A 23,728-nucleotide genomic window follows, 5' to 3' on the forward strand; every position below is an offset into this window, starting at 1 on the left:
CCATTTTGCATCATAGTGTTTCCACATGGATACAATTAGAATCAAAATAAATTATTGGAAATAATCTGTGGAGTGGCCTGTTGATTTATGCCAATGCACTCAGCAAAGCCAAATGACCAAAAGCTACTATTTAGTTGTGAGCTGGACTTGAGAATAAAGGAACAACAGGCTAAGGAGATGTTAGGAAACTAGTGTTCTTCCAGTTCTGCAAAAGTTGACCTGTGGGTTTGTGGATGTTGGGATGAAACCGAGACCTGCTGGCAGCTCTCACCACCCTGGAAACTAATGATTATATTCCCCCACAGTAGAAATTTGAACAGGGATCTTTCATCCTATGAGCGATCTATTATCGGTATCCAATCAAGTTCATAGTCTGTTTGTCCAGAGTGTTGCTTTCCCTCTGGCACCTGCCACATAATAATACATCCAGAGCCCCATAAAGGAACAGTCTCTGACTTTAAACTCTTTTCTAAGCCATATTTGGAAATGACATGGGTATTCTCCATGCAGATAGTGGGAAGAGCTGTAGCCTTTGATTCTGTTGGTATCTTGGGACAGCTGCTGAAAGGCAAGATGACTTTTAATGAGTAGAATCACAGGTGCCTTTGATTGTTCCAGAACTCTGCTTTGATTTGCCTGGGTGGCACTTCTGTCTGCTGTTCAGCTATTTCTCTTTGAAGATTACTTTGCACATGCTGACAAGGACCTTGCACTAGCAGTGAACCAGGATTTTAGTTAGGTGAGAGTGGTGTGTGCAGTGACTGGCATTGTTAACACCAGTGCTGTTGATGGGGACACGTGAAGCTTCTGCCTCTCCCTAGCTTTTATTTTTTTTTTTCCCCCTTGTAGCTTGCCGTGTTGTCCCTGCAGAGCAGGACTGTGTCTGATGTAGCAGCTCGTGCTGGGGAAGGCTGAGGTGCACTGTTGTGCTGGTGTCCCTAATGCATAACAGGTCTGCAAAGATGTGAGCTGTGGAACACACTGCAGTGGTTCACAGACCCTTCCCAGGCTAACTGTTGTCCCCAGCTATAGCCTTGTTTGCCTGGAGGGAGCAGAGGAAATTGTTTAATACTTCAGGCATTGTTTCAGATTCAGTTTGAGTTGGGCCTGGGAGCTTTGAAAAGACTGGTGGACAGATTTAATGAGAAGAAGGTATTTCTGTGGTCAAGGTTGTTTGGGAAACTGTATAAGAACTCTGGAGGGCAGGTGTCAGCAGAGGATGGAGAGTTTGCAATCACTTCAGGGTTCTGCATTTGCTGCTGTACCAAAGTGAAAATCCTCCTTCCCTCCCTGTGCAGGAGAAGGAAAGTCAGGCTGTGCAGCCACCTCCCTCTCTTGCTAAGAAAAGCAAGGAGCTGACAGGCAGGAGTGTGCCTGAGCTATGAGAGTGTGGGCTGATGACCAGCATTAAGGCATTGACATCCATATGTATCCAAGCGCTGGAGCAGGAGGAATGCTCTGGCACAGCTGCAGCCTGAAGCTGTTTCCTTGGTCTGAAAAGCTCTCTCACGTGTCACCCTCCTGCTGGAGCTTCAATTTGCAAAACACAAACATCATGCCAGGAATTTTAGGGGTATCATGTGCATTTTCTCAACAGCATCATCTGGCACAGCCTGGCTTCTGCCAAGGAGGCATGAGCTGTTTCAGCCAAGTGTGGGTTGAATGGGGAAGTCAAGGGGCTTCTCATCTCCCCTTTGAATTAGACCACATTCAGTATGAATGCACCTGACCCCTGAACATTTTCCCTATCCTTTAGCTGGATGCAGCTGAAGCTTCAGCTCCATGCTTGCACTGGCAGTAGGCAAAGGGGTGTCAAAGCACAGCTCCTTCTGGATCTCCTTTTGGATTCTTGTTGCTGGAACTCTTCAACCACAGAGAATCTTGCCAGAAGAATCTTTTAAAGAATAAAAGGTGGCCCTGGAAGGTGAGAGTACTGGTGACAAAGGCCAGTTTCAAAAGTGTTGACTGTGTTTCCAGGTTCTCTGGGAGAAACTATGCTTCACATAAAGCAGCATTATTTTCATGGGTGGTGAGTGGGCACTGTGATGAGTGGGAGCTGTGGACCTCGAGGACAAAATGTGCAAGCGTGGCATTGCTGGGGAAAGAATCTGCAGTTTAGTCAAGTGGATGCACCCCTGAGTAGCCAGTGGTTTGAGGCACCCTTCTAGCTGTGAGATGCAGATTTAACACCTGCTCGGCCTCTCACTAGGGTCAAGACCAGGCTGTGTGCAGGAACATCCACTCTACTGCTCCATACTCCTGCCACTCCCCTTACAGCTGCAGAGTCTCCTGTCCCTGGCTGGCTGTAATGCTGCCTTCCCTCTACCTGAGAAAGGATTTGTCCTCATCTTTCATCCTCTGGGTCACTATCCTCCTTGTGCTGTGAATCCAGACCGAAGGTGGGCTGAAGACTTCCCCTGCTGTGTTCATTGTCAAGCCCCAGTAAGGAGGAATTCAGCTTAGGAAAAGGCCAGCAGTAATATGGGAGCATAATGCCTGGTTCAGAGGTGTTCCAGGAGCTCCTTAGGCACTACGTGGGAGAGGCTTCCAAGGGGGAAGAGTGTACTAAGTGAATTGCTGTTGCTGTGCTGCCATAGCTTGCTGCTGTTAGCATCAAGTGTGGCTGCTGGCTGCACTGGGGCATTACTTCGGTAGCTCAACCCCCAGCTCTGCTCCTCCCTGCCTGTTTGGCTCAGTCCTCTGTGAAAAATGCTACCATTCAGCAGTGCCCGTTCTTCCCCGCAAGACAAGTTACTCAGCCCTCTCTCAGCTTGTCACTTCCTCTCACAATCTGCCTTTTAATGTAGCCAGATGGTCTGTACTCGCCCACACTCCATGCAGGCACCTTCAGCTCTCTGTGCTTGGATAATGCGCTTGTCTGACCTGCTGGTGGTCAGGTCTGTAAGGAGCTTTGGGAGATGGTGACTGTTCCTGGGTGGCAGAGGATGGCTGTGGGAGGTAACCTGGGAGTGGGGTGGCAGTAGTTGTCTTTGGACCTGCACTAAGAACCTGCTTGGCTTGTGTAGGCAGGGAGGGTCTCTGACCACATCCCTGTGAGCTCTCTGCATGGACAATTACCCAGTGCTAAAGCTCTGGAGCCTGTCACTGCACTTGGGCACCTGACCTGTCCTACACCACTTGATCTGCAGTGCTTAGTGCTGGTCCAGCTCCCTGACCGTGGACCTCCACCTGGTGCCATTCAGTTGGCTTCTGACACAATTTGCACCAACAACTCAGTTGTGTTCATTTCAGATTTTGGTTTGTTGGAAACCTTCAGTGCGTATATGGGTTTAAAAAATTATCTGATACAACAGATAAACAGTAAACTATAGTCATCCTGGTGTTACTCAAGTACTTCCTGTGCTGCCAAATGCTTTTGGAGAGAGCTTTGCCTATCTTGTTGTGAGGGGGAAGCGATTCCAGCTTCCTGCCTTATGCTGTTGCTAAGACATACTGTACCTTAACAGCATTACCCTGTCTGCATTATACTGCAGGTTAAGGTTAAACAGTGGTAAGAAACTTTCATTTTAATCATGTCAGCTTTAGCTTATGTAAAAAATACAATGTGCTATTTTCTTGGGCTTTTGTCTCTTTTTTTTTTTCTTCTTAGTATTGCATTAAGTGAAACAGCCCAGAAAGACTTGCCCAATACACCCTGAAATACAGTTGAACAGCTTGGGAAGCATTTAAAACACAAGACAATTGAGGCTCATAAACTTGGAATCACCACTTGCCACTAAAATCAAAGCACTGTGCTTGTGACCTGCCAGTACTGCAAACAAGGCATTCCTTTGAAAAAATATCCAGGTTTTACAATGTCCATACCCAATGCTGTGATTTGGATCATTAGCAAATAGGGTTTGCATAAACAGCTCTTCCCTCTCCTCTTCCCATCCAAACATTCCTGGCACAGTTAGGTAGAAACTGTGCTCTAGGTAGCCAAGTTTGCAGTAGTAGTTAGGGGTCAGCTGACAGTTAGGTCTGTCTGCTCAAGCTGTCACCCTGAAGAGTACTGGCAACAGAAAAGCACAAGGTTACTGCTTAAGGAAAAGGAGGTACAATTCAGCTCTGATTTCTTTGATGGAGGAGGATCCATGTCAGTGCTGCAGCTCTGCAGTGAAAATGGCCTTGGCCTCAAACATGCCCCATGCTAGGCTTTGGTTACCTAGGCAAAGTGAAACTGTCATATAAGCTTCCACATATGCTTAGTTTATGACAACAGTGACTGCAGGGAACTTCCTCTGGCTGTAAGACCCTTTGCACTTGGCAGGACTTCCCCTTGGAGTTGTCTCAGCCAGCAGGGAGACAGCACTGAACAGAACTGGTCTTTTTGTCTCCTTTCTATCTCCTTTGACTCTCTTCTGTCACTTTTGGAAGTTGGGGAGAATTTCAGCTACTCTCCTGCGTAGCTGGTTTCTCCTTTCTTCTCTCTCTCTTTCCTCTCTCATCAGTAATGGGTACTGTCTCCATGCCTTGAATACATTCAGAGCAAGTCTCCTGAAAGAAATGGGGGACACAAGGAGCAAAGTGACAACATACAGATGTGTACATAACAGTAATCAAAAGATGACTTCTATTTGAGGGGGGAATGCCCCTAAAATAGCTGTAGGCTTTGCCCTTTCTGCTGTCCTTTCTGCATCTACATGCAGACCACTCCACCGATACGTCAATCACACCAGGGGAAAATAACATATTGCCCTTTGCTATTCCTCTCCACCAAGACTTTTGCTCCTCCCTTTGACAGGATTCTTTAGCTGGTGTTTGCTTAGCACTCTGAAGATCAAAGATGTTTTCTGAAGAATAAACAGAGCCTCTGAAAGAAGTTTCTTCAGGAAAAATGCAGGCTTGCAATCCCTTGAGAGTGCAGGCAGCTGGGCTGCAGTTCTTACCTGGTATTAACCACCCCACCAAAGGTGCCCTGCTCTGGGTTCCCATATAGACAATATGGAACAGCAGTCCACTCTAAAGAATAGTTTGCAATGCAAGGTTCGAACTGCCTTTTGCCAGTCAGTGGGGCAAGAGATAATGAGGAATGACAAATGATTATGCTCCTAATAGGAGGTCATGTGTAGAATGCATCCAGTCTCTTCCTGGGTCTGAATTTCCCCTGGTTCCCCTAGTTTGTTGGCTTGCTAATGTTAAATCATGCACTGTTCAGATCTCGCTGACACAGCAAGCTAGAACAGGTTTGCTTTACCACATAAGAGGTGAATTTAATTTAATTCTTTCTCTAAGGTGCTGCAGATCCTGTTTGGGCTATGCACAGGCATGGCCTATTCATGGCTGCATGCAGCTAGCATGCTGTCATGGTGAGGTGGGTGAACAGCGTTCTGGTCTCTGCTGAACTTTGACAATAATTTTTCTTCCTGTTAAAATGCATTTTATGGGACAAGGAGTGGACTGGGTGTGTCCAACTCCAGTCATGACTGGTAGAACTGTCTGCTCTAGTTTGCACTGCCAAATCAGGCATACATTCAAAGACACTCTAAGTAGGATTTCTAGTTGATCAGCTCTGGATTTGTGAACTAAATCATCTGCTGTGGACAAAACAGTACTGTGTAATTCCTGCACAATCATTTGGCTTGCTATAATTGTGCTTAAAGATTTTCCTAAGGCAGCTTTCAGCAGAAGCTGCATGGCCAGATCTGCTAATCAGCTTAGAAAGTTTCAGCTACTTATCTGCTTTCACTGTATTCTCTTTCAGCATATTTAAAAGTCCTGTGAAGGGTACCACTACATTTTTTTTTCCAGGCTGCATGGAAACTTCTTGGCATAAACCTATGTTGATGTTGTCTACCTATCACAAAAGCAAAATGCCAGCAGTATGGAACCTGTTTCATGTGTTCTTGGGGAGCAGATGATTGACCTGTCAAAAGTAATCCCTAAAATAATCTACAGGGTATATTAAACCCAAGCAAAAAGAACTGCTGCCAAGGGCATACACTTACTTGTTACTGTGTTCAGTAGCAATTTTCAGCTTCTCCTGTAAGGTCATTTTTTCCTTCATGATCACATCAAGCCATGCCCAGAAATACTTCTTCATGAGGCAAGTTGCATGGAGGGCACTTGCTCTCTCCTCCTGAGTGGAGAGATAATCCTTGTACTGTGGAGGAAGGACAGTGAAACAGGTGAGAACGGTGCTTTTTGTTTCTTCCAACCTCCAGCCCATTAAACAGAGCAGTGCTGAGACTGTGGCAGTGAAGGGTAGTGGGCACAGGAGTGGAAGAAAATCAGCAGGGAGCAGGGCAAGAGAGTGCAAAGGTGGAAGAGCAGTATGCAGGAGAAATCCTGGGTGAAAGAGATGATGGAGAGTGAAGAGCTGAAAGAAGGTCTCTGAAGAAAGGAATCATGGTGCTGGAATGGGGAGAAAGGGGCTACAGGTGTGTGAAGTGGCACTGTGGTGAGGGGAAAGTGTGGCAGCAGCTAGCTCTCTTGGCATCATTTCTCAACTGTGGTGAAGACAAACCTTTAGCCAGTTCCTGAAGCCCTGTCTCAGCAACATACGGGAATAGAAGTCCTCAGCCCGAGACATCTTCTCTGTGAGACTCCTCTTGGTGTCCTGGAGCCAAACCATCAGGCATTTCCTCTGCAAGCCCAAACAGTGATGCCTTTGTGCCACCTGAGTGAAAACAGCAGAGATAGCAGCTAGTTACTTGGACTAGTGACTACCTAAATATAAATCTACAGAAAACTGGCTGCACTAGAAAATCACCTCAGCTTTTTGAGGCCCTCAAAATGCAGATGTCTGACAGCTGGAATGACTTAGAGCATCCCACAAAGAGAGGTCAGCACAAGTTACAAGATCAGTCTGTCTGTCAGGCCACTGCTGCATCACTTCTGTATCCTTTTGGATTAGACGCTTGGTTTATCCTACTGTGAATGGGGCAGAGGCATGGCCTTGTAACAGTTTAGTCCAACACTGTCCATAATGCTGACCAGCAGGGTGGACATATGGAGCAGCTTGTATCCCTGTACTTCTTCCCAGCCAGAGACCTATGTGCATTTGGTGAAGTACTCTAAGTAGCTCCAGTTCCAGCGATTTCAATGGAAGCTTGCCAACTTAGCCCTGGGCTCTGGCGAAATCTTCAGGATGCGGTTGAGTGTTATTAGTCTACCCTGATAAGGCATATCGATTCAGTCACAGGCGGAAATGTTTCATTAGCAGCACTCATGTCTCAAGGTCTCAGAAGCTACTACTCACTGTTCTGCACTGAAGATATGGCCAGGCTAGAACAGACTGCTGGATTATCACCTGTAGTGTCCTGCCACTAGGAGTGGCCAACTCTGCACCAACAGAGGGAAAACCTTAATGGTAGGCTAGGGTTAACTACTGCAGCTACAGTGGCTTGGCAGTGTCTTATTGATTAGCTTTGCAGTGGAGCAAGAGAACTGACAAGCTCATGTCATATAACTTCAATTTATTTTTTTGAGCTGTATCACACTAATTCCCACTGTGTTACTGGCATCAAATCATACGGCAGTTACAAGTGGAGACTAACTAAAGATGACTTCTCGTTAGACTGAAATGATTTCCTTTCTCTGTCCCTTTGGTTCCTGTTTAATCAGCTATAAATGAGGATGCTACCCTTGTGGGGTTTTGATGACTTTTCAGGATTATTGTCAGATGGGCTGATTTAAAGAATAATATAGGGCAAGGTGTGCAGGGAGAATTTTTGCTTTTTCCATCTCTACCTGGCTTAAAAGCCTATTGAGGCTCCTGCTAAGTGCTGCATCCATTCTTTTCCCCTTCTTTCCATTGCACCAGTCATTTTATTTATCCTCAGCACTTACCACCAGGTTTTCATTGGCTTGCTCCCTCAGCCTTTTCCATGGCACTATTCCCAGCTTTCTGAGTAGGACCTTCTCATAGTGATCTTTAGCCTTTTTCTGGAGCTGCTGCTCTTTCTCCAACCTCCTCTGCCTCTCCAGTTCTTTCTGCGATACAAAAAAGCAGTAATTATAATTCATTTAGGATGAAGAGGATGTTAGGCAATGACAACAGATTATCATATTGGATATGGAGGTTTTGACCTGACAGGAAATAGGGATCTGCATTATCTTTAGCAGTGCAGACCAGAGATGACTCAATGTACTAGAACATGTGTTAGAAAGCAAATTGTCTTGAAAATTCTCCTGGGAGTTGATAGTATTTTTGGACACTTCCTTGGACCATGTCTTAGCACTGCAGTTTGGTGCTATTGTAGCAGACAGACATGTCACCTGTGGCTACCAGAAGTGCTGATGTAGCAGGAACCTTTTTATGGACCACCATCAGTGTAGGACAGGGTGCTTTGGTGAGCTCAGGCAGGGCAGCTTTCTGTGCTTACAAAACTAGATGGAAAACATGTCCAAAATTTATTCTGAGTTTATGCATGGACCCTACCACTTAATCTAGCCTAAACAGTAGGAGAGGGATACGGGTATTATATAATTGTATAATATTACTTTTGACCAAGACTCATGTATGAAGGTCAAATATTCTAAAACACAAAAACACTCAAAGGAGAACAGTAGTTGTAGGTCAAATTCCTGTAGGATTTCAAATATGCTATTTGGGTTATTAGGACAGCTCATTTCCAAGTAACAATAATCAAGTGTAGCTATTCCTAGGCTAGCTCCAAGGAGAGGATGCTTCTGTTCTTCAGGTGGAAAGTTACCCTTGATATAACTGTTAGGCTTGATAACTTTAAAATTGTGTGTTTGTGTGACCAGTATCACTGTGTAGTGGGGACATGAGTGGAAGGAGCAGTCTGAAAGTAGACTGAACATGCTACCACTGTGGGAACTGATGTGGCTGTATCTCAGCAGAGAACCTACACCAGCTGGGACCTCTAGTCCTGCTGATGAGACAGACAGTGTATGCTTCATAGTGTGTTTGGTACACAGCCCTTCCCCTAATGCTGGCAAAATGGGGGAAGGTGGCGAGTCTATAGTGGGTGCTGTGCTCTACCAGTGAAGACCTTCAGTTCATATTACTCTGGCTTCTGATTGAGTACTAGTGGGTAATGGCTTTTCTTTCCTGTCCCTGCTAAAGGGGAAGAAATAGGTGGGGTGTTTGGTCACCAGCTTCTGCTGCCTTCTCTCCTCTCGCCGTTTTTCCCGCTGAGCCTTCTTTTCCTCGGCCTCCTTCCTCTGGCATGCTTCCTCTTCAGCCTTCAGCTGGGCCTTGAAATGGAGAAAGGTGAAATTTAATTTGGTGCATGTGACCTTTTCAATGAACACAGACCTCTAAGGTTTCCTCGTATTCCTCTAGTATTGACCAGCACCTGAAACTTCAGAAGGAAGCAGACTTTGTCACGTACTAGACATGATCTGTGCTCACCAATGAACTGTGGAAGGGAGAGGAAGGAGGGACTGTTCTTTTTCCTACATATATATATTTCTATTACCTATATATATCTTTATCTTTCTTTGCCCTAAGTTACAGTATTTGTCCACTCTTCCCTCAGAAAAATGTAAACCATACACCAAGTATTGATAATCTGATTGCTGAAGTTAGTTCTGAATCCCTGGGCTCTGCTCTGAAGTTTCATTTCTACATGCAATGCAGCGTTACAGGTGCCCAAATATTTTCCCCAGACACCAAAGATCAAGGTTGTTTTACTTCAGTCGTGGTTATATTTGGCACAATATTCTTCTCTGCATCTTTATCTACTACCCTTGCAAATCTCACTCTGCTTTCATTTCACAAAGCTTCTGCTCTTGGTGTATGTATCATAGGCCTAAACCCCAAATCAACCATCATGCATGATTACTATAACTGAGCTTCCTGATCTCTACAACTGTGGCAACTGCAGCTGAGAAAACCTAACCTGAACCTTGCCTGTCCACTCCATATGGTGAAAGTGTTCTGTAAGGCTTGTTTCAGAGTCCTGTGTATGTTAGCATATCTCTTGCCTGAAGAAGAAATGCTGGGTGTTTTAGGACCCCAGTTTTAAGCTTCCTAATTCTAATGCAACTTACTAGCAATGTTTTCAGTAACAGCTCAATACCCTGCAGCTAACAAGGCTCCTCTGTTGGATGTGTATCACAGAATTTATTAACTATGCAGACATTGTCAGTATCTTCTCTCTTCAGCAGAGATTTGCTAGAAAGATGCAGGATTTTTACTGGATGAGACTCCATGTCCTCAAGCTGCGTATGACCAGACAGCAAAGGCAGGGAGGGGAAACCCACCGCTACTGCCAGGTCCCATCAAGTGGATCTCTGCATTCACTTCCACCCTTAACATTCTGAGGAAAGGCAAGTTATGGTCATGAGGTAGGTGTGAGAATGTTGGGGGTGGTAAGGAAGGCTGCTTCTAGATTTGCAACTTCACCATGAAGTGTCTGCTCATGGTACGGCAGGGCTAGTGCCATCGCCATATGCAAATGCAGCAATAACTACTTCTTTTGATGTATGAAGGACATCTGCTTTCTCACAAGCTATAAAACTCCTGCTTTGGATCAAGGGCCTTTTCTTGGTCCCTGACTCTGGGGTTAAAGCAGTATTTCTTGTAACTGGAATGGTGGGTGTGAAAGAGACTTTATTTCATCTTCCCTTACCAATTTTTCCTCCGCTCTTCGTTGTTTGGCTTCTTCTAGTTCCCTCCTCCGTTCTGCCCGCTGAATTGCTCTCTCCTCCATACCTCCAACAGAGAACATAAGGCTTAGTGGAAATGAGCTACAGGATAATGGCAGAACTTTGGTGAACAAAGATGACTACATCACTCTACTGCCAGGCCTCATTTACCTGGCAATGCCAGCACACAGGGACTTGCATTCTGCCACCTCTTAAGGCTGGCAGTGTCATGAATAAGGAACCCATAAACATTTATGAGATGACTCAGGACTACCCCAGTCAGATTCATTCCTCCCTCCTCGGTTTACAGTAACAGTCATGAGGCTCAGTTATGAAAGAAGCTGTGTTCAGATGATTTATCCCTGTCTTTCCTAACTGAGGCACTCAACTGAGGTCCTCAGGGCACCTGATTTAGCAGCAATTGCTATGAGGTCTCCAGTAAGGTCTAACTGCTTATTTAAGCGCAATTTAATGACAGAAATCATCCATGTCCCAGTGACACACAGGTACTCGGTCCCACTAGTGAGGAACTACTGCTTAATGCTTCTTTTGGGAGAGAAATTGCAATGCAGTGATCTTGCTGGCCACCAGTGCTGATGTGACCACACAGAACATGCAGTGGAGTCAGGAACCTGTGCTTGCTTCCTCTGCAGTTGCAAACAAAGCACAGGCTGGAACAAAAAATAACTGGGGGGCATTTAAGTGTTTTGAACACAATAGGTGTCCTCAGATTCTCTTCTCCTCCTCTTGGCTGTCCCAGGATTCTCTGACAAGAGAAAATCACCCAGTGACAACTTATTCACTGAAGTTTTGGGGAATATTTAAACAAAAGCACTTGAGTGCTCCTTAAAATATGATTACTGTCTCTAAGGTATACAGAGTTCAGGCAAATCAGATTGAGTGGTGCCTTGGACTATGCAGCATTGGAGCTGAACACAAGCAATGAAAGACAACTATTAAAGCCCAGCTATCATGGCCAAAAACGCTCTGGTGATCCCAAACTGTTAAAACATCACAATGATCAGTTTCCAGACAACCTTTCATGCAGACTGTGACCACTCCCTCATTGATATGGAAGAACTTGACCTAGGGATGTAACAGAACCCGATTTAAACTTATGAACGAAAAGGCTGTGTGGTATGTTTATTGTGTATATGCTGTTCCAGTGTGGCCAGAGAAGGGGAAGTGTCTCACAAACAGCAGAGATCTGGAGCTCCTCCCCCAGACTGGCTTCCCTTTGAAATCTCAACACTTCTGTCAAAGTCAGATGAAAACTACTGGCCAGTTTAAGCTTCACTTGGATGTGTAATAAAGGGAATGAGACTAACGGCATAAAGCCCTGGAAAGCTTCTCTCTCTGAGTCTTCTCACATCAGAAATGATCACAAGTGTTACAAGTAACTGCTACAGTAACTGCTACAATAGTGTACTAAGTGTGGACATGTGGGGCTTGCAGTGATCCAGGTTTTACAGATGACTCACTTGGGCATGAAAACAGCTCACCCTCTCACAGCACTGGTCAGGCTGGGAAAGAAAGTGCAGTGTTTTAACTGCATACTATCATTAACCAGCAAAGCTGAGACAAAGAAAGAGAGAGATTTCAAGACAAACTGTTGAGCCAAGTGGTCTGGAATGGTCTTTGCTACCTAAAACAATACCTTTCAGTATGCGAGATGCTGAGGTCACACGACTGGAGAGCCTCCTGCCTTGCACTGCTACCCTTCTGTTTTCTGGCCCATGAGAGTCAGGTGCACTGTGAAAGGAAGGAGTAAAGAAATTCATAAATGAATGTGATCAAATGATGTCTCTCACCTACCACCTATGGTTGCAAAACAGGCCTTATAGTTTCTGTTCTCCATTGTGCCACATTTTCATTCTGAATCCCTGATACATCTTTCTTCTGCTTGAAATGGGATTAATGATGCATAGTTCCAAAGGAACTGGGTTCCAGGGCTGCCGCATGTTCTGGAATACTGAGGATGACACTCTCTTTTTTTGTAATTAAATAAATCCCTGCTGCTACTATGTGACACTGGTGTAGTTGTTTCTAAATGGATCCTGTATATGGATCATCTGGTGTTGAGCCATTGCAAAAAGGGAGAAGAACAGAGAACTGCAGCCAGCCTGATACTACCCTTGAGGCTAAGTCACAGCTGAGAAGAAGGGCAGATAGCACTAGCATGACTGAAATATGCCAGGCAAATTCTGGCTCAACTTGAGTGGGAATGAGACATGCTGACTAACTGACCCTGCTTTACAGAGGGCATATACCTCAAAGGAATTGGATTCTTGCATCTGGGTTGTTTTTCCTCCCTGGTTTGAGAAGCAGAATTGTTAAGTGGCTGGGTTACAGTCGTGGCTTGTGCTGCCTCTTCTTTAGCTCTGCTCAGCCTCTGATTTTCCTGCAGTTTAAGGGTCAGCTCTTGCTGTTTCTGAAGCTGCTGCCTCTGCTCCTCAATCAGATGTTGCTGGAAGGCATGACGGTGCTCAAAACGGCTACCATAAGCAGGAGATGTCTTTGGACCAGGTGCCTGAAGCTGCTGGGGGCCAGTGGCTGTTTGATTCCTGTACACAGCCTGGGCACTCTGGGCTGTAGGTTTTACAGTAATCTCCCAGGGAAATTTGGATTTTCTGCAGACACGTGGTATGGGAACAGCATCCCAACAAGAGTGGTCTCTGGTCTGATCAGGCTCTTTCTGTATGAGGCAAGTTTCAGTTGGCTAGGGGAAAAAAAAAAAAGAAATGAGGAAAATTTGGGATTGATTAAGATCAAGCATTCTTATGCCCTTCCTTAATAGTGTTTTTTTTTAAATGCAAATCTAGTGAGATGCCTGAGAAGTAGGGTTATCTCAGCTATGCAATCTTCATCCAGTCCCTAGTAGGGCCAGAGGAGCCCCATTATGCTCAAAATGGGAGGCTGTGGGAAAGAACTGTTAAGGAGTTGTGTGCCATTTCCCTCAAAGGAAGAAATCCTGATCAGGCAAGAGCTTTGGCAGGATTATATCCTGACTATTTTGTTAGGGAGCACACCTTAGGGCAGCTTGCTTTTCGGGGATTAGCACACTCCTTTTTGGACTATGTTGTCCCTGCTCAGCACTCAGATGGAGAATAAAGGAAAAAACAGTTGTTGAAGTGACCTGCATGGTGATCTACCAAATGGTCCTTTTACAGATGGAAGAGAAGTCCACAAGGTGCTGCTTCCTCATGCCTCTTCTCTAGCTTTAATAAATATTAGCAGGAAACTGGTGCACAGTGAGGAATGACACATGGTCATTCTCTGAAGAGGCATCAGATATAAGATCTGCTTCCTGACCCCTAGGTCAAACCCCAAATTCAGTCCCATTGTTCCAGCACAAATTTTACCAGTGCATCAGAATTCAAATATGGGTCTACTAGGATAACAGGAAATCAACTTTTGCTGACACTTAAGCAGACAAAAAGCCTGACCTGTAAAATGTGTGTGTGAGCTCTCGTGCTGAGATCAGAATACTGCTGTGGTACAGGTTTTATAGACAGAAGGGAAGGTCAGGATCCAACCTGACAAATGACAATTTAAGGAAGCAACCTCTGATTCTCCTCTCCTACCTCCTTGTGATGCACATTATCCTGAAAAAGCCAGCAACAACTCTTTTTTTTCCCCATGCTTAATAGCTGAAGAGCTGCATTGGCATGACAAAAATCTCTTGTCATGCAGTCAAGCATTATTCTTTTTAAGTCTAAGCTGGCATGAAAGATGTAACTAATCTCTCAGCAAAAGTCATCTGGGGGTGGGATGCTCATTGCGACTCACAGTACATGAAGGGTTGTTCTCCGGCAGCACTAGAGATTATTTTTAAAACACATCCATTGTCCTTCACATTTGCCTCTTGATTTTCATACTTCTGCACAGTTGCAGGCAGGTTATTTGGGGGTCACCCTGGGAAAGAAGCCTTCCTCTGGGACAATGTACCCTTTATTTCAGACTTCACAAAAGAAGTACTTTGTAAGAATACTGAGATGCCAATAGACAAAACTACATGGGGAGGATTTACCTTGTCTTGTTGCAAATCTTGATGATGATTTACTTCTGCTGTCCCAGGCTTGTTAACCTCCAGTGGCCTGTCCAGACCACCCTGCCCCAGTGACACAGCCTCCAGCAGCTGTGCCATCTTTCTCTTGGTCTCCTCCCTCTTGATCTGCAGCTCTCTCTTTTCTGTCTCCACTTGGCTCCAGTGCTGCCATGCCAGAAAGCAGCAGCGCAGAAGTCGACGCCGACTATGCTCTACAGCCAGTTGGTTTTTCCTGAATGAGAAAGCACTTGGGTCATGACAGGAGTGAGGCTTCTACCTAGGCATGAGGCCCCGTATCTTCCTGAGTCTTTTTGTTGTTTAACTCTGAAGGCCTCCAAAGCTGTACGGAGTTCCTCCAAGGAGGAGTGGGAAGGTAGAAAGGTTGATTGCTGTTTTGAAGTAAGTTTCCCTAGTTCACAATTTGCAATTTCCTATGTCATCCCTGGGCTGTAGCACAGTTGCAAATAAAGTATCATGTTCCCTGGCCAGCTGTATAGGGGGAAGTGACAGCGCCTCACCACACAGCCTGCCAGACACCTGCAAGAGCAGAATTTTCTCTGGATGATAAGGAATTCATCCAACAGCCTCCTGAATGAAAGGCACTGTCCAAAATCATCTCCGCTATACTGGTAGTAGTAGTAGAAAATAGACAGGAAATAAATATATGAATCAGGAATAAATTTGGCAGCTCATATTCTCTGGAGTCCAGAGCAAGCCAGAGTGAAATTTCCAGGAAAGATACTGACAGAGAAAGGGAGATACAGACTTGTAAGAAAATGCTAAAGCTCTTGTTTCTCTCTGTCCTCCTTTTTATCTGTGCCACAATGCCTCTGGCAGACTGCAGGCAATGCAGCAATTTTCTCAAAAAGCTGCTGTTTTCTTCCTGCTGGCTAACTGACAAGCCCCTTTTACAGGCCCTGATCACTGCCCTGTTCAAGTACTGTTGTAGTAGGAGAATTCCACAGTTACAGTGTCACTACCTGTTTTGATCTTGGAGATGAGCTTTCAGTTGCTGTGTCTCCTTCTCTACTTTCTGGGCCCAAGTATAGTTTCTCCAGGCTCGCAGGGCCTTCAGCTGGCACCTCCAGTCAGCAAAGGCTCTGGCTTTTCCCATTTCAATTCTGTGCTCCAGAGTGACTTTCAGCCAAGCAGAGAAATGTCGTTGCATGCACTGCATGGGAGAGTTTAATAAAACCAATGAGCAAAATACAGCCCATCATACAAATCCTGATCCTCTTTGCCTCCCCCATCTGACTTTACTTTTTTAGATTCTTTTTAGAATCCCCACTTTGAACAATTACCTTGAGAGTAAAAAAAAAAAAAAAAAAAGGTAAAAAAGTAACACAGAGCATGTGCAGCGCTTCTACAAAAACCAGAAAGGGACTAGAAAGAGACATCATATCACAGGGCTCTATGCTTTGGAGTGAAAAGCACTTAGTTCACTGAGTGCAAAGGAATAAAATGGGTGAGGAACACAGAATTTCTAGAGACAAGAAAGATGTTTCAAAATCTAGAAAATGTCTAAGATGCTCCAGGTGAGAACACTTCTGTGAAGGAGCATTGCTTTTTTCCATTTTTTTTAACACAGACAAAAATCAAGACACATCCCAGGGTGAATTTCTGACACTACCTCAGCTCATCCTTGTTCCAGTAGGAAGCCAAACCTTTCCCCTATTGTGTAATTAGACTCGCTGCCTTTAGGAGTGATTTACATTGTACAGAACAGCAATTTGCTATCTAATCTACCCCATAATTCTAGCCCTGTCACTGCAGACACTGTTCATTTTGATCCTCCAAGTGGGTCAACTCACAGGACTCGGCTGTTCCCTTTTTGTCATAGTGCCTTGTGTTAATTGCATTCCTCTCACTCTCTGCAGTCTTCAAATGGAGACTTACAAAAAGTCAATGCATTAGCTATTTCTTTATGCTTTAGGAAAGTAATCAAAGTGTCAATATTGCTTAGGTTAGCTAAGCTGTGGCTTCTCATGTTACACCAGCCCTAAATTGTTCTGTGGTTTCATTCAGGCTTATCTTCATAGCTTAAACTGTGCTGGAGAGAGGTTGTGTACTGCTGAACAGCAGCCAAGCTCAAATCCAGCAGATGAGCAGATGGAGTAAGCCACGAGGAGAATCACCGTAAAAGCTATGGGATTTTTCTATTAAAAAATAAATAAATCTGGATGTAGATAAATAGACATGAATGATGATGACTGCTCCTTTAATTAAAAACATTATGTGACGGATGCCATTCATACCCGCACTCGGGAAATTTATTCCCTTTGCTGAGGCTCCCGTATAAAATTATTCAGTACAAAAAACCATTCTTTTATTGCAAGTATTTGATACACCATATTTAACCCAGAACTGACCACAGTATCAGAATAATGAAGGTTAAAGAAACAGGTTTCTACTAGGAATTATTGAAGTCTGTGTGTTTGCCTCAAAGGAGCTGTTGTGATAGCATAGAACATCCTACTGTACCCAGTGGAAGTGGATCTTTGAGGAACCCATTACTGCAATTGTGCTGACAGACTTCAACTCCTGGAAACCTAGCTCAAAATTCATCCCAGGCCGCACCACTTCTCTTTCCTCTCCCTGCTCCTGCACCAGGGTCTGCAAGGCAATCTTTAAAATACCTTCCCATACACACAGTAAGGGCTTCTCAGGCCTTTTTTCTGCCACTTTCCTCTTTTACTTCCTTCCTCAAGGGAAAACAAATCTTGCTCTGCTGCCTCCTCTGTACATCTGCCCATTCCTTAAAGGCAGAAGCCTTTATGTTCACAGCTGTCCTGAGAGCCACATCTGCTCTGCAATTGTAAGTGAAACATCCCACTGAGTACACCTGAGGCACAGGCACACTGGGGTTGGCACCTCAGGATTTCTTGTTCCTAGTCTTACAAGATACTATTTGCCCTGCTCTCCTACTTCCCTGGTATCAGGAAGTCTTGGAAAAAAGGAAAAAATCCTGCATAATCAGGAATTTTTACTTCAGTTTTGTAAACAGTAGCCAATGGCAGGTAGCTCAGAGTCTCAGATAAATAAAGGTGATGCTCACTCTCTGCTTAGTGGTGTGAATCCTGAGCCGCAGCTCCAGAGCTTTTCTCTGTTTCTCCTCTCCTTGCTCTTCTTTCTTCAAGGCCAGGAGTGGTGACATAGTAACAGATACCTCCTGCATTGACAGCTTCTGAGATTTTTCTTGTCTCTTCCCCTCCCTGGAAAGTGAAGAAACATACAGCTCTAATACAATGATATACGATCTTTTTGGCCAATCCTAAGAGAACCACCTCTACAGCTTAGAAAGTCAGTGATGATTTAACTCAGCCTTCTTAAAAACCACCTCTGTCATGGTTTGGGGGCCCAGAGATTAAACAGTCCTAAATATAGCAGGCAGAAGAAAATGGTAAAGCATTTCAGCAAATATTTCACTAAAGTACTTGTATGAGATGATTTTGGATCTCAGGGCTGCCTAAGTAAATAACTGGTGTCCCTAAAAGTGACATCTCTGTGACAATCCAAGCTCAGAAAAATGAAAAAATATGTCTTTTCAGAATTCTCAGCCAAGAATGCTCTTTAGTCTTTCATAACAGAAGAAGTACTGCAAGTGCTAGACTTTGAACACAGGCTATTTTTTAATTTATTTTTCTGTCTAGTGGCTTTCATGCTGCATTAGACATTAACAAGGCTGGATGTGACCACAGAGATGATGGAGAGAATGCACAGTGATGCAAACACACTCCTACTTCGTGATTCAGTGCACATACCAGTAATGGCTGATGGGAGGATAAAGTATATTTAGACCATCTTCCCACTCGTGTTAAACTCTGCCACTAATGTTGGTAACAAAGGACTAAAAGGTTATGGGAGAGTTCAGAGACAGAGGAATAACAGCTGTTTCCTTTGGGACCACCACTCCTCTTACATTTAGCAAAAGGAGCTGATAAGAGCTCTTCATATTGTTCTTTCCATGCCCCCCTCTCCTTCTTACATTCTCCGTGCCCCTGCCACAGTGTGCCTCTTCTCAGCCATTTCCTTCCGCAGCTTCACCATTTCCCTCCGTATCTCTTCCTCCTCCTTCTTAGCCTTCAGGGCCTTCCTTCTGTCCTCCTCCTGTGCTTGGAGCCTGACCTCAGACAGAACTGCTTTCTTCAGGGACACTTCTTGTCTCTGAAGCTCTAATGCCTTCTGACGCCTCATTCGGTTTTCTTTCACCTGGGAAGGAGAAAATCCACAAAAATCAAAGCAAACACCAAAGGCTGAAGAATTTGAAGCTCATTGTACACTGACAGGGTGAGTCACAATCCACCTTTCACATGAAGCAAGCAACTCTCTCCACAGCTGGCACTGACTGCAGAGATTCTGCTCTCAGACCAGCAAAACACTTCACTTGAGAGAGTGAAATTAAACCAGTAATTCTCGATGGAAGCGAACTCAGAACTAAGTGCTGTGGCAGTTTTTCCTGTCAGTTTTCAGAAAGGGGGAAAACCAGAACAGATGTAGTGAAAATTGACGGCGCAAGCCACTGTTGAATGGCTAACATGCACACAGAAACACACTGATGTTTCAGTTGAACTGTGGAAGAGTATCCTTGGGTATTTGCCTCCAAGTCAGAGATTATTGCAGGCTGGGAGAGAATACTGGGGAGGTATCACTGAACATTTACTCTAATCCTATAATCCTCCATCTTATTCCTTTTAACTGTGCTGCCTTGCCTGCTCACCTGCCTGTGTCTGAGCTCCATGATTATTCGTGGATCTGTAGGCTTTCGTTTTTCCTTGATGTCTTCAAGTCTAAGGCATTTCATTATCCCACAGTTCACAGCTTCACTCTGCAGAAGATGCTGTAGGTACTTCTGGACAGAATAACTTTCCATTTCATGTTCCAGATAACTGCACAAGTCTGAAAGGAGGAATTCAGATTATCTCAGGCTAGTCTGAAATGAATAAACTGCTGTCTCAGATCACAAAGCCTAATGTAATTAAAGGGATCACTTCCCCAGACTGTGAATGCATTTCTGATGAACGCGGGCACACTGACTGCAATCCATTTATCCCCAGTCCTAATCAGTCTCCCATTGAACACACTAGAGCAGTAACAATGTTTCATCCATTTTTTACTGCCTTGCCTCTGAGCATCTCAAATGGCTGTATAAACTTGACAGGCCTCAAAAATACCCATTCACAAAAGAAGTTCCTTTTTCTCTTTGACAAAAGGAGACATTGAATGTTTGCAAGGTACATTTGTGCAGCCCTACAGCAAGCTGCTGTGGGCAGAAAAATCATCACATCTAATCGTGTTTCTACGGAGTCCACTCTCCTGACCTCAAAACAACTTTTACCCCTCAGCCTGACAAGCCATGAGGTCTGGCCCCTTTCCCCAGCACGTCCTCAAAGAGGAAGCCAAGAACTGCTTTGCTGTGCTCTCACCGTCAAACCGCTCATACTTCAGAGGGGCTGCAGAAGGCTTTTCCAGAAGGACAGAGTCAACTTCCTCTTCTCCATCACACAGCTCCAGTTGCAGTTTGGACTTCATCCAGTTACTGAGCAGCTCTTGGGCTATCATGAAGAAAGAGACTGATGACTTCACTTGCTTAAAAAATATATGGGTAAGTATGAACTAGCAAGACTCTGTCTCTGGGATAGTTATATCACATGCTGGGAATGACTGAAAGCTGATCTGGAACAGAAAATAGAATAAGGCTAATAGTTCTGTTCTCATCTTCTTGATCTATAAAAGAACAGGAAGAGAAGGTGGCAAACTTTTTCCCTGTCACATACGTCACAAGTGAATTCTTCACCTTGTTTTTTCCTACAAGATTTTGTGGACATTCAGATCACTCATGTGATTATTACAGCATTTATCAAGGAGATGGAATTAACGTGAGGTAATTCATAACTTGGATAGCTTTCACATGTTTTACCAGTGCATTTGCAGACGCTTAGTTTCCACATGTACAGGCAAGGTTGTCATACGTTAAATACAAAAGAACCACTGTTTGGTCAAATGTTTGCTTCATGTGTACAGGTTAACCTTTGCAAGTAGCACAGCTCCAAAAACAACTGGTGAGTCTAGATTACCAATCTGTCAGGTGGCAAACTTCACCTGGGACTACCTGTGCTCAGAATGATGACTGCAACTACAGGAATGCACCCCTGATGTTATATGTGGCACTCCTCAGTAAGCTAATGAACATGCCTAATGAACAATTAGGTATAAAATCCTTCTATGGTCTATTTGCATCTCCACTCTTCTGTGGGCAAACACAAATTTCCTTTATCAGAGTTCCTACTCAAAAGCAAGGACAGCTAATGAGGCTGCTGCCTCAACAAACCATCTGGCCTTGCTACACGGATGGCCAAGCTGTTCCTGAAGCAGAATGCAAGGCATCAGGAAGAGCCCCACGAGAAGCAGAGCTGTCCTGAGCCATCCGCGCAGCGAGGATGGGCAAAGAGCTGGGACGTCAGCGGCCCCTGCAGTGCGAGTCGTTACCTGTAAAGGCACACAGCCAACAGACAGGAGAAAGCAGCTGCTCCAAATCTCTAGTTCTAATGCAAAGTGAAGGTGCTCCCTAGTATCTCTAAGGCAATAAAGGGCTTTTTCAAACTTTCTCAAAGAGGAGTGTCATTTTTGAAGAAAACATAAATCTAATGCTTATTGTCCTTCAGATCACTTTCATTCTCTTTCATAATCTCTCAGGCCAGCTCAGAAACAGAGAAATACATCTGATGACAGAAAGAAGCAAGAAAAACAACTTGACACTTGGGGAAGGAGCAAAAAGGTTCTGGCACTTCTCTAATCAATACCTTTCTTTGCAAAGTGGACCATGTGTAGTTAGTACCATTAAAGTATTCCAATAACAGATTTCAGATAAAAGTATTTCAGTTGAGCTAGGAACAATCCTAAGGGATTGGTGGCTATCAAAAGGAAAACCCTAGCAGAGAAGGGCAAACAAAAATAATAAAGAAACATAAGGAAGGCAAGCAACCTTTCTGCCAAAGGAAAACATGAAGCTTTTCACCAATGTCAAGATAGCTCCTTTGGAGACACTATGCTGCATAATGCATTCAGACAGTGCATTGTAAGCAGATAGGTGTATCCTGTGCTATTAGTTGAACCCTTGATGACTACAACTGCAAAAGTTGACTTCCTGCACTCAGGTGGATGCTCTTGAGACGTGTCACCGTTCTGTTCTACAAGGCTGACTTTTGAGTCTTAAAAGAATGGTTAACTCAGTTTTTAAAATCCTGTCTCCTATCAGCTTTCTACACTGCACATGTACTTCTAGCACTGATGGGAGATAATTTCCCTCCTTTTCTGTTTTTTAAATCCACCGCAGCTCTATTTTCAAACTTCAGCAAGCACTTGTGGTTGCAGACGTTACGAAAGTTATATTTAGTTAGCTAATTAGTGAGGAAAATGTTGCATGGGAATCAAAGCAAAACCACACAATTATTCATAGATGTGAAAGTCACACAGAGCAACTCCTGCTACTGAAAATATGCCAGGTAATTTCACCTGGTTTCCTACAGCCTATTAACTTGTATTTGACCATACAGTGTGTGTTCATGGGCAGTATTCATCCTTGTCTTGACCTGAAATCTCCAGGAGACAGAGAGTTTATCCTTCTCTTAGCAATTTAAGATTTACCTTGAACTCCAGCAATTGATCCTTCTTATGCCTTTCTCCGTTAGATGAAAGACATCTTATTATGAACCATTTCTTATGATCTGAAGCTTTGGAAGAGCCTGTTCAGACCAGAGCCACAAAGCTGGACCAAGAACAGTTCGTTTTGCTTGCGGCAAGCGGAATTTTAGCTCACCTTCTTCACAGGCCTCATGATGATCTTGCAGCTGCTGCATGGTTTCCAAGCTTGTCACAGGCCCCCAAGGCTCCTGTGGATACCTCGACTTTTGAAGGGAAAAAGCTTCAGAGGCAGGATACTCAGAGTCTTGGTCCACTCTCTTTAAATTAAAGAAAGGAACACATTTCTAAGACTTGCTGTATATTAATTTTTACACTTCCTATATCCACATTTCTCCTCCAGAGAGCAAACATTGTAGGGAATGTAACACAAGACAGCACGGCTGTTACAAGAAACAGATTTCTGTTGAAACACGTTTCTCCAACTGCTCGATTAACTGGATAAATTGGACTTAGAAGTCATTACGCAATAAACATTCATTTGGCAATTAGTGCCAATCATAGAGATCAGAGAGCACATAGGGAGAATGCAAACACCCACCTCCGGGGGGGCTGGATGAAGACTTGCTGAGCTAGTCCCCAGCAATCAGCAACTAGGAAATTTGATACGTTTTTTCTCCTAGCCAGCATGGCCACTGTGTAAATTGTCTGAGAGACTTCCTGCCCCCATACTCATCTCTTGGGTCCTGACACGTCACTGTGTTTTCACCTGTAGCACCTGTACCACAGACAGCCCATATTTCTGCAGGAGCCCTTCCCTTCATGCTAGGGCAACCACAGCAAGCTGCTGCCAGAGACCTAAGATGCTGCCTGAGGAGGCAGATGCACACTCCTACCTGCCCTAAGAAGCAGGCAGAGGGTGGGAGCATGGGTGTGCCCAAGGAAGCAAAGCAAAGGGAAGTTCACCCTAGAAGTCATTTTTTTTTGATATCAGGTGGTTAGATGCAAGAGATGGTGTTTTGGTTTAACTCTCTTGTGTTACTTGCCCATACATACAACCTGCAATACTGCTCAACATTAAGTTTTGTGTGTTGACTTGTGAGCTTTTTGCATAGTGTAAAAGGTTGCATATGAGTTTGTTCATTAAACCCTGAATAAAACCATATGTAAAAGGTATAGGGCAAATAGATTCAGAAAACTTTAGAGAAATATTCTAAGTAAAAGAATTTACTTAGTACTTAGAAGGGAGGGGTGAAACAAAGAAGCTTAAAAAAAAAAGGCTAATCAGTGATACACTGGGAGTTTCTTACTAAGCAGCTGGCGCTGTTTGTTTGTCCTTGCTCTACACTGACATGCACACTTCAAAGAGAGGAGATACTAACCAGGGCCAAGAAGGAAGTGATAAGAGGAATGGGCCCCAAGAAAGGAATTTAGGGATGCGCCAGCTGGGCAAACAAAGTAAGATCCAAAAGGTAATTAAAA

General features: G+C 44.3%; 1 protein-coding gene across 1 annotated transcript; it reads right to left on the bottom strand.

Annotated features, from left to right (window-relative positions):
• Nucleotides 1-4,238: 4,238 nt before the first annotated feature.
• KIAA1407 (KIAA1407 ortholog) lies at nucleotides 4,239-22,566 on the bottom strand. The gene is made up of 15 exons (XM_009075368.1): nucleotides 22,425-22,566; nucleotides 20,032-20,160; nucleotides 19,326-19,504; nucleotides 18,594-18,817; nucleotides 17,664-17,820; nucleotides 15,589-15,779; nucleotides 14,591-14,840; nucleotides 12,831-13,279; nucleotides 12,218-12,312; nucleotides 10,545-10,627; nucleotides 9,064-9,165; nucleotides 7,792-7,935; nucleotides 6,467-6,619; nucleotides 5,949-6,103; nucleotides 4,239-4,497 (listed from the first exon to the last, which is right to left on the bottom strand). Exons 1-15 carry the CDS (start codon nucleotides 22,462-22,464, stop codon nucleotides 4,365-4,367), a joined length of 2,484 nt encoding a protein of 827 aa, XP_009073616.1. The 5' UTR covers nucleotides 22,465-22,566; the 3' UTR covers nucleotides 4,239-4,364.
• Nucleotides 22,567-23,728: the final 1,162 nt, after the last annotated feature.

Source organism: Acanthisitta chloris, unplaced genomic scaffold (genome assembly GCF_000695815.1).
Source record: "Acanthisitta chloris isolate BGI_N310 unplaced genomic scaffold, ASM69581v1 scaffold20085, whole genome shotgun sequence".
Taxonomy (NCBI): Eukaryota; Metazoa; Chordata; class Aves; order Passeriformes; family Acanthisittidae; genus Acanthisitta; species Acanthisitta chloris.

What these genes read in the sequence shown, in the direction of transcription:
- KIAA1407 (XM_009075368.1), bottom strand. Translation starts at nt 22,464, where the DNA reads ATGCAGCAGCTGCAAGATCATCATGAGGCCTGTGAAGAAG. An exon ending in CATCTCCAAGATCAAAACAG is followed by an intron (nt 14,841 to 15,588) that starts GTAGTGACACTG and finishes TTTCTCATTCAG; the next exon opens with GAAAAACCAACTGGCTGTAG. An exon ending in GCTACTGAACACAGTAACAA is followed by an intron (nt 4,498 to 5,948) that starts GTAAGTGTATGC and finishes CATTTCTTTCAG; the next exon opens with GAGACTTGCTCTGAATGTAT.